We start from the raw sequence: 13,568 nt of genomic DNA, 5'->3' as shown, positions 1-13,568 counted from the left end.
CCTCCTTTTCCCTAGTAAACCTCCTGAATAGGTACATTATATCCGACCTTCGGTCGTCAATCCGCAATCAACGGAAATGGCAGAGTTTTCCAAGGATCGCCTAAGTGTAGCCCTGTGCCTAACGATGTAAGCAACATTTATGCCCACGTGTACACCAATATCAACCATATGTGTTGCGTATAAGAATGAAAATCGAATGAAGAGGAGCCGCGTGTCTGTAATAAGAATAGTTAATTGACTTTATATAGTTTATTATCAGCTGTTCGCGTGATTTGTGTAATCAGTCGAGTGAAGCCGCTTTATTGGACTTTCTTCGTATAATTTCATTTACGTAATTAGTATTTAGTACACTGTTAAGTACTTATACATCTTAGTAATAACAAAGAGACATCATATTCTGTGGTCAAGTTATGAGGTATGTGTTTTGCGCGTTCATTGTGATTTTAGCGTCTATAAATCGACATAAACTTTAAGCGTCACTTGCACCATCCCACTAACCCGGGGTTAACCGGTTAACCCCGGGTAGTTATAGTTATAAGTGTTTATATATGTAAGTAAAAAAAAAGTACTAACATATAATTGTGTTTCTGATTAACTAATAAAATATGGATTGGATGGTCAGATTTTTTTTTAAATATTATAAACAGCTAACCTAGTATCAAAGCGTCACTTGCACCATCCCACTAACCCAGGGTTAACCGGCTTAACCAGGCATTACCATGGTTACCAGTAAAATTTGACACTGGGTTACCGGTTTAACCGGGTAACCCCAGGTTAGTGGGATGGTACAAGAGACCCTAAGAGGCGTTGACACTTTGAAATATATCTTTACCTTATTAAGGCCACTTATACCATCCCACTAACTCCAGGTTTAACCGGTTAACTCCGGGTTAGTCATTGGTGCAAGTGGGCCTTAGAGTTATATAACATAACACTTAAGTTTTTTGTACTAGGTTCGAAATGGTACTAAAATTAAATTTTTTGATTGTACATTCAAAAGTGCTCAAGTAATCTTGTCCATGCTTTCATTCTTGTACTTCGCCTTGAACAACGAATAAATCTGTATAATTAATTAAGTTTTATAACGAAATTACCTACTTAATGAGAGTTTAAAAACTTTCCTTTAATTTTCTGCATAAATAATTTTTCAATAACAACAATTTGAACAAGGCAGTGTATAAACGATTTACTTTTTTTTAATTATTGAGTACAATTTATAATATTTGTAAAAATAATAATTTTAAAATCAGTTTATTAAGTATAGGTAATTAGTTTTACAATGCTGGCGAGAATCCACGCAGGACCGTGTAAAATCATAAAATGGCGTGCGCTTGTGTCGGAGGCCAAGACTCATTTTGGGTCATCGCGCCAACCAAGTTTGATAATGTTATTGGAAAAAAAAAACCTAGCCCAGGTACCAGGTATGTTCCATAAAATGGTATCTGCAGAGGTATTCACATAACGTATTTAAGAGTCACTTGAATCACTATAGCAAGGGGAGTACTTCTGGGGAAGCTCATTTCGGAACGTTCGCAACGACAAGTTTAATAGTTCGGAAAATGCAATAGGTCCCAATACGACAGTGAGCAGTGTCACGAAACCAAGACTTTTAAACCATGGCAAAGAACAGTAACTAAGCGATTGAAGTAGGAATTAAAAATGAATTGCGTTGATTACGAATATTATTTAGAGAGTTCTAAATAATATTCTGGAGACTTTCAAAACAATTATCCTTTTGGAATTATTATTATATATTTGTCGCATCCTGGACATGATTACGGATGGTCAAATGACTCAAATGGTCATGAGTCCATACTCATGACTCGTCGGAAGTTGCTGCGGAACGCAACCGCCATCTGTGGCGTTGTACTAGTAGAAATTCAACTTGGCGTCCACATAAAGAAAATAAGAGGTAAAAAGACCTATCAAATAAGATAACTCTCAACTCTGTTGGTTTTTGGCCCAATTTGGTCCTGGGGACTCTTTGAACGTCAGAATTAGTTGTTGCACGGGTACCAATTTTGTGTTTAATTACGTGAAAATAATACATACGGTGTACACGTACACATGGTTATTAATTTGACAAGCAAAATAAATCTTGACAATTTTCAGGTTATAATAATCGTCACTTAACAATGCAACGGTCAAGTTTAATGTGATCATCATGCATTATGTGGAATTGGATCCTATAGCATCTACCTACAGTATGAACTCAGCTTTTGTTTTCCATTAATAATGTATTTCCTGTTATGAATTATTTCGCTATTTTGCTTTTAAATTCATCAAAATGCTCCACCTTTCATCAAAACTCGGGCTGAATTTCAATCTTATCAATATCCGTTTATTCGAAAAAGGTCGAATGCGAGCGCCATACAAACGAGCTCTTAAATGTCGGCCATGATGGAAATATTTATAGCTTTAATTGACGAGATTCGGAATTTGAAATACTTTATTTCACCGATGACAGTCTGAGTGGATATAATGGCGGGAAATTTTAGACCAGACGTAAATTGGATACGAATTTGAATCGATTTTTTTGCGAATAGACTACGCATACAGCTGCAATGTGACCATGCAATTTGGCAGTTCGCTGTACATACAATCTGTTCCAATTGAATGAATCGTTTTCAGGGTTCCGTCTGTCTGTCTGTCTGTCTGTCTGTCTGTCTGTCTGTCTGTCTGTCTGTCTGTCCGAGGCTTTGCTCCGTGGTCGTTAGTGCTAGAAAGCTGAAATTTGGCATGGATATATAAATCAATAAAGCCGACAAAGTCGTACAATAAAATCTAAAAATTTAATTTTTTTTAGGGTACCTCCCCTACACGTAAAGTGGGGGCGAAATTTTTTTTTCGCTTCAACCCTAGAGTGTGGGGTATCGTTGGAAAGGTCTTTCAAAATTAATAGGGGTTTTCAAGAAACATTTTTTGATAAAGTGAATATATTCGGAGATAATCGCTCCGAAAGAAAAAAAAATGTGTCCCCCCCCTCTAACTTTTGAACCATAGGTCCAAAAAATATGAAAAAAATCGTGGAAGTAGAGCTTAAGAAAGACATTAAATGAAAACTATAGCGGACATGATCAGTTTAGCTGTTTTTGAGTTATCGCAAAAAGTTTTCCCTTCATAGTAAAAAGACTTACTTTAATTAGGTACTGATTATGCAAATTTGCCTATTTGTTTAACTCAGGTGAAAGGTACCGTTTCATCCCTTGGTTAACAATTTGCTATACTTTAACCTCCAGTTTAGCTTACCTATTGTGACGGAAGAGTAACTACGGAACCCTACACTGGCCCGACATGCTCTTGGCAGGTTTTTAGTAATATTTCATGACTGAAGTGCGAGCTGAATGATCCCAATCTTTGAATTCTTACACTATGCTGACATGCTACGCTTTTAAGCGGTTATATGTGCCATTTTCAACCAAAAGGGTACTTATTGTTGTCAATAAGGCTCTATTTGCATAAAGCTTCAATTTGAAATCATTTTCTATATTATATGTGGATGCTTCTGCAATGAGCACATTAGGCTTAGAGTTCTGTAAGAGTGGGCGACAGCTATTTGCTAGACTGAGATGGTATTTTTTTTAAAGAGCCTATAAAGTGTCCCACTGCTGGGCTAAGGCCTCCCCCCTAGACTTCCAATCTTCCCGATGAACTGGAGCATCCGCCCAATTGTTGAGAAATGCGTCCAGGTCGTCCCGCCATCTCCTCTTAGGCCGACCATGCCGAGATGGTAATACTTGCCAATATGCCAGCAGAGTTGGGCTTAGCACAGTAAGTTCTGGACCAGTCCTAGTACGGTCCTTAACCTTTTGAACGCCAATAACACCTAAAGTCGTCGTTACTAGTTGTACTCACAGCGCCAAGGACAACTATAAGTGTTATGGCGGACGTTGTTGACAGCGTATACAGCGTAACACGTATAGTTGTGTTGACGCTGTTGAAAGTGTGAAGGTTACTTTAAAGTAAGGTTTACATTAGCTCGCTTGCGACCGGGAGCTTGGCGTTTGAGTGATGTTTGTGTTTATGACATAAAGCGTTCACAAGGTTAATAAGAATTGATACACACACATGCACTGAATTATTGAATTATTAATGTTGAAATGGTCATTATATTCGTACCACTATTTAATCAAATTTGCAAAAAGTTTATTTCCGAAACAGCTATCGTAAGCCTCAAACGGAAGAGCGGGGTTTCCTGACACAGATGTATGCTAATCATCTGGTAGGAAATTCCAGCTATATTTTGTAATTGTAATTTGTTTGTTTCCCAAATAAGCATTTTCATTTCATTTCAGTTATGGGTCAGAAATATTTTTGTTGTCTTATTTGTGACCATTCTGTCAGGCTTTTGTCTTCTCATCATAACTCTTAAGAGCCTGGCTCTTGTCGGTGGAGTAACCGCCATTCTGTTCTTCTCTCTGCCTGTTTTGAGCTCCTGATAAGTCACTACGTTGATTTTCTCCTTGGCTTGGTCAAAGAACGCACGTCTCGGTCTTCCCCTGCCTCTTTTTTTTCTATTCTTCCTTCAATTTGTCTTCTATTAAATAAATAAAAAAGTTGAGTGCTATTGTGTGTCTTTCTAGCTATACATTATATTTTACATGAGAGAAACAAAAAAACAAAATTTAATCACATACGAAAAGCTCGACCCTCTCACATTTTTTGGAAAAAAAAAACAAGACAACGAAGATAATTTTGACCCTTATAATCTAACAGAAGGAGAGATAACCTTATAAAAAATATAGAATGGTGACGGCAAAATCATATCTTTTTTGCTTTCGTGCCTAATTAATAACAGGATGACAAAAAGTACATTTTACTTTTCTTGTTATGAAATGATTATAGATCTGTTAGCTGTCATAATCACCAGTGGTATTAGTGGACTAGAAAAAAAAGAATGGGTTCCATAATTATTGTTCACCTTAAATTCTTTGCTCTCCTTAATCCTCAGCTGTGCCCTGGTAATCTCACCAGCTCGAGGCAGCCCCATCATGGCGACTGCTGCTTCTTCTTCAGGCAATGTCGCCAGGTGGTTAGCTTCGTTGTAGACGGGTTTGTCATCATCTGCGAAGAAAATAAGTCCATGAATGGGTGGAGATAAAGAAAATTTGGAGTGGAAATGTAATGTTAAATAAGGTCACGGCTTCAAGTGGTGGTAGAGTAGCACATAGTAGTTTTATGTGGATAATGGTGTTTAACCTTTTGAACGCCACGCCTGTCGTACGCGGCGCGTAATCGTGAACCTTGTGGGTACGCATGAAGGTTGATATTGGGCTGTAGCCGAGCACGTCATATGACGTCTTTGGCGGTCAAAAGGTTAAGCAGAAATTAAGGCTTCTCAGCCAATAGTGCTTTTTTGGGGTTTGGGTATATTAACGGTCCACATGGGTAACGGTCGTAATCTCGGTGTATGACGCATCTCATAAAAATGAAGCTCAAATCTTGATCAGTATTAGTATCAATCTATTTTTATAATAAATTGTTGCCATTATATTATAGTTTAGAAGTCAACTGACTATGACATCAAAAGTAAACGTTTTTTTCGGACAGAGATATAAAATCATTCATCATTTATTTATTTTAATTATGAGAAATCATTCTGAGCTTCTGAAATTATAAATACATTAAATGACAGCCTAATAGCAAAAACTTCGCAACAGTCCCTGTATTACACACATTTGAGTTAAACGTCGTAAAAGTTTTGCAGTTAGGCTTCAAAGTAGAATTACTTAAAATTTGGACCTAATTTCGATTTTCAGGCATGTTCTGAAATTATATTGTAAATCTGATATAGTAGTTACAATAACACTCACACACATTCAATCTCTAAATATTATAGCGAATCTTACTATACAAACAGATGCACAAATAACAAACACATACAAACCAGCAGGCGTATTAAAGTCGCATTTATCGTGCAACATCACATAGCGCAGGCGACCCGGCCCGGCTTCGCACGGGTTAACCTTAACAAATCATACACTGAAACCTTCCACAAAAAATATTCTATTGATAGGTGAAAACCGCATGAAAATCCATTCAGTAGTTTTTGAGGTTATCGCGAACATACAGAGAGACAGACGCAGGAGAGTCTTTGTTTTATAATATGTAAGTAGGTAGTCATATTAATCAAAAACAATAATACATTTTTATTGTTCAAATGCCGTTCAAGAGATTCCAATAAAATGCTTGAAATGAAATGTTTCACGAACGATTACTCTGATCCGGCTGAGCATGAAACAGAGACGGATAAGCCCGCAGAACGAAAATAGGTTTGTTTCTAAGCTCTTTAAAGCCGTGTTTCTGATACAGATACAATATAAGTTTTGGGTACCTACAAGAGGATGATACAATTTTAGGGTTATGTTTATGTAAAGATAGCTGCAGAAGTGTTTTCTATTGCATGGAAGTTTTTATTCCCGGTCTACGCATCTGTCTGTTCAGTGAGTGGTACGCCGATATATTCCATATACGGTAATTACGCGTACGAGTACCTACCTATCTGTACCTACCTATATGTATACGACTCGCGAATAAGACCGCGTTCCGCGCGACCGGTTTGGCCTAGTGGGTAGTGACCCTGCCTACGAAGCTGATGGTCCCGGGTTTAAATCCTGGTAAGGGCATTTATTCGTGTGATGAGCATGGATATTTGTTCCTGAGTCATGGATGTTTTCTATGTATTTAAGTATTTATAAATATTACACCAAATTAACTATTTTTATTTATATAAATTATTATCACAAAGAACTGTGCCCCATTTAAAGGTGGTTTTGGGCCATGCGCGTGCAGAACTAAATTGTATACTAATAAGAAGTACTTAATTAGTACAATATCAATCTAGTGTCTTTTTATCCTTGCGTTGAATGCGTGAGGTTTTAGAGGAGGTCCAACTGTATGACTCGAAGACACCAAAAATTTTGTTTTATTAAAAAAAATCCTTTTCAGTACCTATTTTTAAAGCATCTCAAGTCTTCTTGCATCCAGGGCACCTCCTCGTAGTGACGGTGGTAACGGTCAGAAGTATGATTTTGACCGGCTAAGCCCCTGGATGCGAATTACGCCGTCATGGCAAGAAGATTAAAAGATTCGATGCGTTGTGATGCCTCTGGAGTCCGCCCTGGAGGGGAAGAGATGCAAGCGGCGGATGCATCAGAAGGAAATGGTCAGCTTCTGGTGCGGGGACAGCCCGAAAGGACTACTGGCCTTAGCGAAAAACTTATTTGTATTTCTTGTGGAGTAAATCTTATAAGAAATAGAAAACGTTTGCGAACATATACTCTTTCTGGTTCTGAAATAAATGAAGAAGCCTATGAATATTTTCAACAACTTCCATCCAGTAGTAGTCGTTCCTTAAGTCCCAATGATTGCGTTTGTCAGAAATGTTGGCAAAGATTTATTCGAAATAGACAATCGAAAAATAACGATAATATTGAAATACAATCTATCGAAGAAAGTTCTGAAGAAAAAAAAATCTTATCAGACTTGACATGTCAAGAGCATCCAGTACACAATCTCAATGCATTTTCGGCTGTCTTTCAGGACGGTTCCGGGTATCACAGCAGACAAGAGCGCAAGTATTGAAAGACTTTCGATTTTATATTCCTCAAGATGCAATTTTTATTTTTCAACATCCTGTAAACTGAGGCGCATTCGCTAAACGGCACTAAAGATATTTTTCTGGACATATACTCCTCTGAAGTAAAACACTGATATAGAAATTATCGCTGCACGCCATATGGCCCAAATCGGGAAATGGTTCTTTAAATTATCAAAACAATAGTGTAATCGAACAAACATCAATATTAATATGCGCCTCCTACCCAACCCTCCACCACCATACCATATACATATATTTAGTATGGTGTACCGAACTATTTGGCCACTTTGACTGTACTGTACTGTACAATCCAAAGGGGGGGGGGGGGGGGGGGGGGGGGGGTCGCAGCCCCTCTCCCGAAGACGCCGACCCAGTTAAATATTTATATATTATATATATCGTTGTCTAAGTACCCTCAACACAAGCCTTATTGAGCTTACTGTGGGACTTAGCCAATTTGTGTAATAATGTCCTATAATATTTATTTATTTCTTTATTTTATTATGTTGGCGACGCAAATACAGCTATTGCACATTTTTTTCTGTCACTACAGAAGTATATATAGATGAAGTGTGCTAAGAGGGGGAATGTCCGGAGCCCCGGACTAAAGGGGCTCATTGATTACCAGTTCGCCGGACGATATCGGCCTGTCAGTTATTCACAAAAGCTGTCAATCGCGAATAACTGATAGGCCAATATCGTCCGGCGAACTGGTAATCAGCGGGCCCCTTTATACATCATATAAATAGTTTTCTATCTCAGTTTTGCACCTGTGTGTGAATAATATTATATAATATCTTCATTTATAATCTTTCTCATTCGCTTCCTCTTAGATCTAGGTTTAAAATTCAGCGGATTACAGCAGAAAACTGTAAACTATCAGAATAATGTAATAATAAACCACTTCCCGGTCTCTATCGTTTCTTTATTGCCAGTAAAATACATTGTAAGTTGTTTATAGTGGGTTAAATTTTAATGTGATCATTAGATAGTTTGTAGCAAATGTGGAACCATGTTTTAAGTATACCTAATGTTGCTAAATACGGACTATATTCATGATTCATATGTCAAATCTCATGATTATTCAGAATGATGTTGTCCAAATAAAAAATCTGATGTTAAAACACAATGCTTTTATTTGACGTGATCAATAGATAGTTTGTAGCAAATGTGGAACCATGTTTTAAGTATACCTAATGTTGCTAAATACGGACTATATTCTTGATTCATATGTCGAATCTCATAATTATTCAGAATGATGTTGTCCAAATAAAAAATCTGATGTTAAAACACAATGCTTTTATTTGACGGAAACTCAAATATATCTAGCTAAATTTTAAAATACTCGTTGGCAATTCATTTACAATTTTTAAATTTTTGCAGAAAATATGGCCCGACCCGGACCCAGACCTGGGTATGTCCTTAAACTACGTCCAAAAGAGAGGTATTGTGAATATTAGTGCATTCCTCTGACCAGTTTGTCCCGTGCTAATCAAACTATAATGAAATCATCACCTTCTTCGCTTTTGTCCCGACTTTTTCGTCACGGCTCATGGGAGATTGGGGTCCGCTTAGCAACTAATCTTAAGAATCGGCGTAGTTTAAAGCGGCTGCTATATGACCTTCTAACCGAGAGAAATAGTTATTTGTGTCCCAAGGGAGGAAAAAAAAAGACATTGCGTGCCGCGTGTCAAATTGCAAACACGCGGGATGGAATGTCCTACGTTTCCTCCCGTGGTGCGCATACTATTTTTCTGCTCGACGGAGGTGGAAAGCGGCAACTACGTTTAGCGCAGCGGGAGCAAAGTTGACGCTTTCCGCCCGGAGGGCAGAAAAAACTATTAAGCCTTATTGGGATTAGTTCGGTTTCTTCACAATGTTTTCCTTCATCGAAAAGCGAGTATTAAATATCTAATTGGTACGTGCCGGGGTTTGAACCCGTGACCCCCGGATTCAAAGTCACATGCTTTTACCACTAGGCTATCAGCGCTTTTCGAACCATAACGAAATAAGATAACATATCTAATCTAAAATAAAATATCCAGATAAAAATCTTAACCGTCTTTAAAACCTAACATCGCTCTGCAGAAATAAAGTCCGCGAAAACACTTAACCAGATAAAAATGAAAGCATAAAGCGCTCTTAATTCCCGGGAACGTGGAAATTCCACGGGTTTTCCTCTAAAATTCTATAGGCGCTTTTCTCGCTTTCCCGAGTGTTAACGCGAATTTTTATTAACGATGCCGCACTTAGTGTTTCTGCGGAATTAAAGCTTCTTTTGAGCAAGGGCCAAAAATTTGGTGCATGTTTTTGTGAGAGACGATGTATCAGTAAAACCCGCTTAAAGGTGTTATTCGGATGTCAACAACCTACTGCCGCTGAATCTGTTAATTTCCTTATTGAACGAGCGAGCGAAGAAGCGAAGTGTAGTTCTTATTCTTACATTCAACTTGGAACACACGGCTGGCTAGGGGCACGTCCCTGCATTTAGATGTTTTTAAGATGAAATCAGAGGATAGTTTGATTGACAAAAACTTAAATTAAATTGGGTAAACGCTCATTTGGATCATTAAATTATGAGCAGGCTCGGATGAAGAAGTAATGGAGCTAGTAGAGCCTAGAAGTCCAAAAAGCTATTTGTGAGGGCTTTTGCTATTCTGGTTATCTTATTTGCACAAAAGTATGGCCGAGTTTTGTATCAAATGAAAGGGCTTGGTTTACACATTTATAATATTGTTTTTAAATTAACGATTTTGTAACAATTAGCAAGATAAAAACAAAATAAATTCTACATAATTTAGTTATTTGACAAGAAAGATTATGGTTTGCCACAGATACAGTTTATTTTAATCGCTATGGTGACTTAAATTTATCAGTTAAGGGCTCCACAGACCTTGCAATAAATTGCACGTGGTTTTCTATCCTTTGGCGTACCGCGAGTTCCCAGTTCGGGGCGAACAACTAGTTATTATATTAAATTCTGCTCTGATTATGACGTTCAATCCGTCACTCATTTTATGTCACAGCGGTAATGTTGCAACAGTAATGGAGCTGCAGTTGCTATCCGAACGTCACCATAAAAACAATCCAAGGGGATAGCGTATTAATCTTGAAAAATGCATGAAAAAGTTTATAATAGGGTTGTTTCCATCTACAAATTTTAGGGCACAATTGTATCCCAATAAATTCTTTTGGATTATAAGAACATGTTAAACTACTTTTAGGGGACCTGTAATGACCATATTTTTGTAAATATTGAATTTAAAATATCTTTTGGCACACGTCACGTGACCAAACTCGAAACGTCTTTGAAGATTCTGATGACGTCACAACTCTCGGATTGACACTGTTGACAGTTAGGCGATAAACAACAAATGACAAATGTCAGTTGACACTTCGTATCTTCCACGTGTGTATGTAGTTATGTGTCAAACCGTAAACTGTGACGTCACACAATTTTCAAAGAGCGTTTTGGGCGCGAAAGCATATGTCAAAATATATTTTGTTAATTTAACATATTTAAAGCCGTTTTTAGTATAAAAGTTGAATTTTAGGGCAACTTTTAGTTAATATAGAACGTAATACAAGCGTTTCAATAAATTGGAAACAACCCTATTTGTAAAGGAGTATGCAGCTTTAATTTTATTTCCAATCATAAAAAACATTCTGACTTCGTCTGTGTGTGACGATAATTGACAAAAACCATATTTTAATCTTATTGTTCTTGCCCTTGCTAAGGCCTCAAACTACTTAATCTACATTCCAAATTTTATCTAAATCGGTTCAGCGCAGATAGAGTTACTCTCGAATAATAATTATAAAAAAAAAAAAAAACGATTTATTGACAATAACAATATACATAATGGATATATACAGATGATTACTATAACTAGCTTATATCTAAAATAGGCCTTATAAAATAATTATTATATGTAGTAGGGATAGTTTCATCCCAAAAACACCTTTCCTCACTTAACCCATTAGTTAGACATTGTTGGCATGTGTCATAATCCCATGAAACTGGGACTCGCACGGAAAGTTTCGTGTCCCATTACACACAACAATCTTTTTATTCAAATTGTAGTAGGTACGGGTCAGTTGGATCGCCCGCTTTGAATAAAGGAAGTAAATTGATCAAATGTAACCCTTATTGTGAAGATATAAAGTCTACTAATGGTTAATTGGGTTGCTGTTTGTTCGTACATTATTTTGGGTGTTTTTTACGGGCGGGATATGTTGTTAGGTAGAGAGTAGTAGACCAAAATGTTATCGGAGTGGTGGCTGCTTTCGGATGAAACAAGCTCCTGGCTCATTGGGAGGACGACAATCGGAAGATTGCGGCTCACTTCTGGATGTAATTAGCTCAGGATCGGGACCACTAGCGTACTAGAAGAGAGGTTCAGCAGTGGGCGATAGAGGGTTGATATGATGATGACTTTATTAGGGAGAATTGACCATTATATGAGTAGCTACTTGATAGCGTAATAGTCTGCGATAGCCTTCTTTAGTTTTGATATCTGTCGAGTCAGGGGTTGGCAAACTTTTATAAACCATACCAACCATAGTAGAATCAACAGTTTTTTTTAAAGCTAACTGCATAAGAACGACTGTCTTTATGCAGTTAGTCTTCATTGTATAAATATATTTTTTCAAGAGGTTATAAAAGTCACAATTACATATTGATATGGTTCTATTAGCCTGCAGCTGGGGCAGCTTGTAAATATTATGTAGCTTATGGACGGTATTGGTTTATAGATTCCGTACCCTATTGGAATTGAACATAAATCTCAAGCACTACTAACTGCACTAGTTTGTTGTTATAAATCGATATAACAGGGCAGGGACAAGCACGAGAAGTTTTGTGTTCCATTACCGACCCAGAACAAATCTTTTTATTCAAAGCGGAGTTCCAGGTCAATGCGAAGGACTCTGATTTGAATAAAGGGCTGTAAAGATATTTACGTGCCGCATTACTGTGGGGACTTTATTAGAGAATTTTGACGGCTGGTTTGCCTTTTTGGAAGCATTTCACGGGACACCGTACAAACGCATTTTTCTTCGAGCATTACAACTCATTGACATATATCTAGGGACGGGCCTTACGGGCACTAAGAAGTGTGCTAATTCAGTGATGTAAGTCACGAATTCGAACCAATTGTGCAGTCTAACCTAACTAGTTGCGACCAATCGCGCGCGTGATGCGAACTCATCAACTAATCACGTTGTGTCGTTAGACTGCACGACTTGCTCGAATTCGTGAGCGTGACACCGCTGTACTGGCCCCATTCTTATTGCCCGTAAGGCCTGTCTTTAGATATCAATGTAGCTCAAGCAAGCAAGCAAGCGCAAAAATCCTATTTTTCGTAAACCCGCTCACCCACTCCGTAGAACCGCGGCAGCCAGCGGACGCCCTAAAGGCGATGATTATTTTTTGGACATATTTTTGACACTTTGTCACAGAAAAAGAAACTCCTATACCTGCAAATCTTCAGAAAATTCGCGTCTGTACGGGACAATGACCACTGCATGAAATGCTTGTTGGCTGTGCCTGCGGAGAAAAGTCATGGACTGGTAAAGTATTCTTCTTTCATTCGATACAGTGAATTTTGGTATCGATAGCAACGACTGCTTATTACAGTTTTTTTTGTAGATGCTTATAGCAATAACACAACAATTTGCCAGGAGAGGGCTCTCAGATTCTTTGGGCACATAATGCGATTGCGTGCGCCACACCACAGCCTCGAACGTGACATCATACTGGGCCAAGTTGAAGGCAAACGCACTAGAGGAAGAGTCCCCGCAAGATGGTAGGATTCCATATGACAAGCATGTGGTTTCATGCAGAGGGCAGCCCACATAGCCCTTGATCGCGTTAAGTGAAGAGACATAGTGGTTGGAGGGAACGACGAAGAAGAAGATAGCAATAAGTCTGTAATTCGTTTTGGTTCAACCAATATTTTAGGTCAAT

At 38.0% G+C, this 13,568-nt stretch overlaps 1 protein-coding gene and 1 long non-coding RNA gene across 7 annotated transcripts in view; one reads left to right on the top strand and one right to left on the bottom strand.

Moving 5' to 3' along the window:
• LOC133528681 (sodium/calcium exchanger 3) overlaps positions 1-13,568 on the bottom strand; it is a 263,871-nt gene that overhangs the window by 23,455 nt on the left and 226,848 nt on the right. For 4 of the 6 annotated variants that reach the window (XM_061866147.1, XM_061866152.1, XM_061866150.1 and 1 more), the window contains one exon: positions 4,922-5,064. In XM_061866147.1, coding sequence (XP_061722131.1) covers positions 4,922-5,064 — 143 coding nt within the window. The remainder of the gene's footprint in view (positions 1-4,921; positions 5,065-13,568) is intronic. The other 2 variants (XM_061866148.1, XM_061866151.1) reach the window with 1 other exon arrangement.
• The window catches only part of LOC133528693 (uncharacterized), a 204,025-nt gene that overhangs the window by 124,820 nt on the left and 65,637 nt on the right, over positions 1-13,568 (top strand). The gene's annotated exons all lie outside the window — the stretch shown is intronic.

This window comes from Cydia pomonella, chromosome 19 (genome assembly GCF_033807575.1).
Source record: "Cydia pomonella isolate Wapato2018A chromosome 19, ilCydPomo1, whole genome shotgun sequence".
NCBI lineage: Eukaryota > Metazoa > Arthropoda > Insecta > Lepidoptera > Tortricidae > Cydia > Cydia pomonella.
The sequence above is the reverse complement of the archived record's forward strand: the minus strand, read 5'-3'. Positions and strand labels throughout refer to the sequence as shown.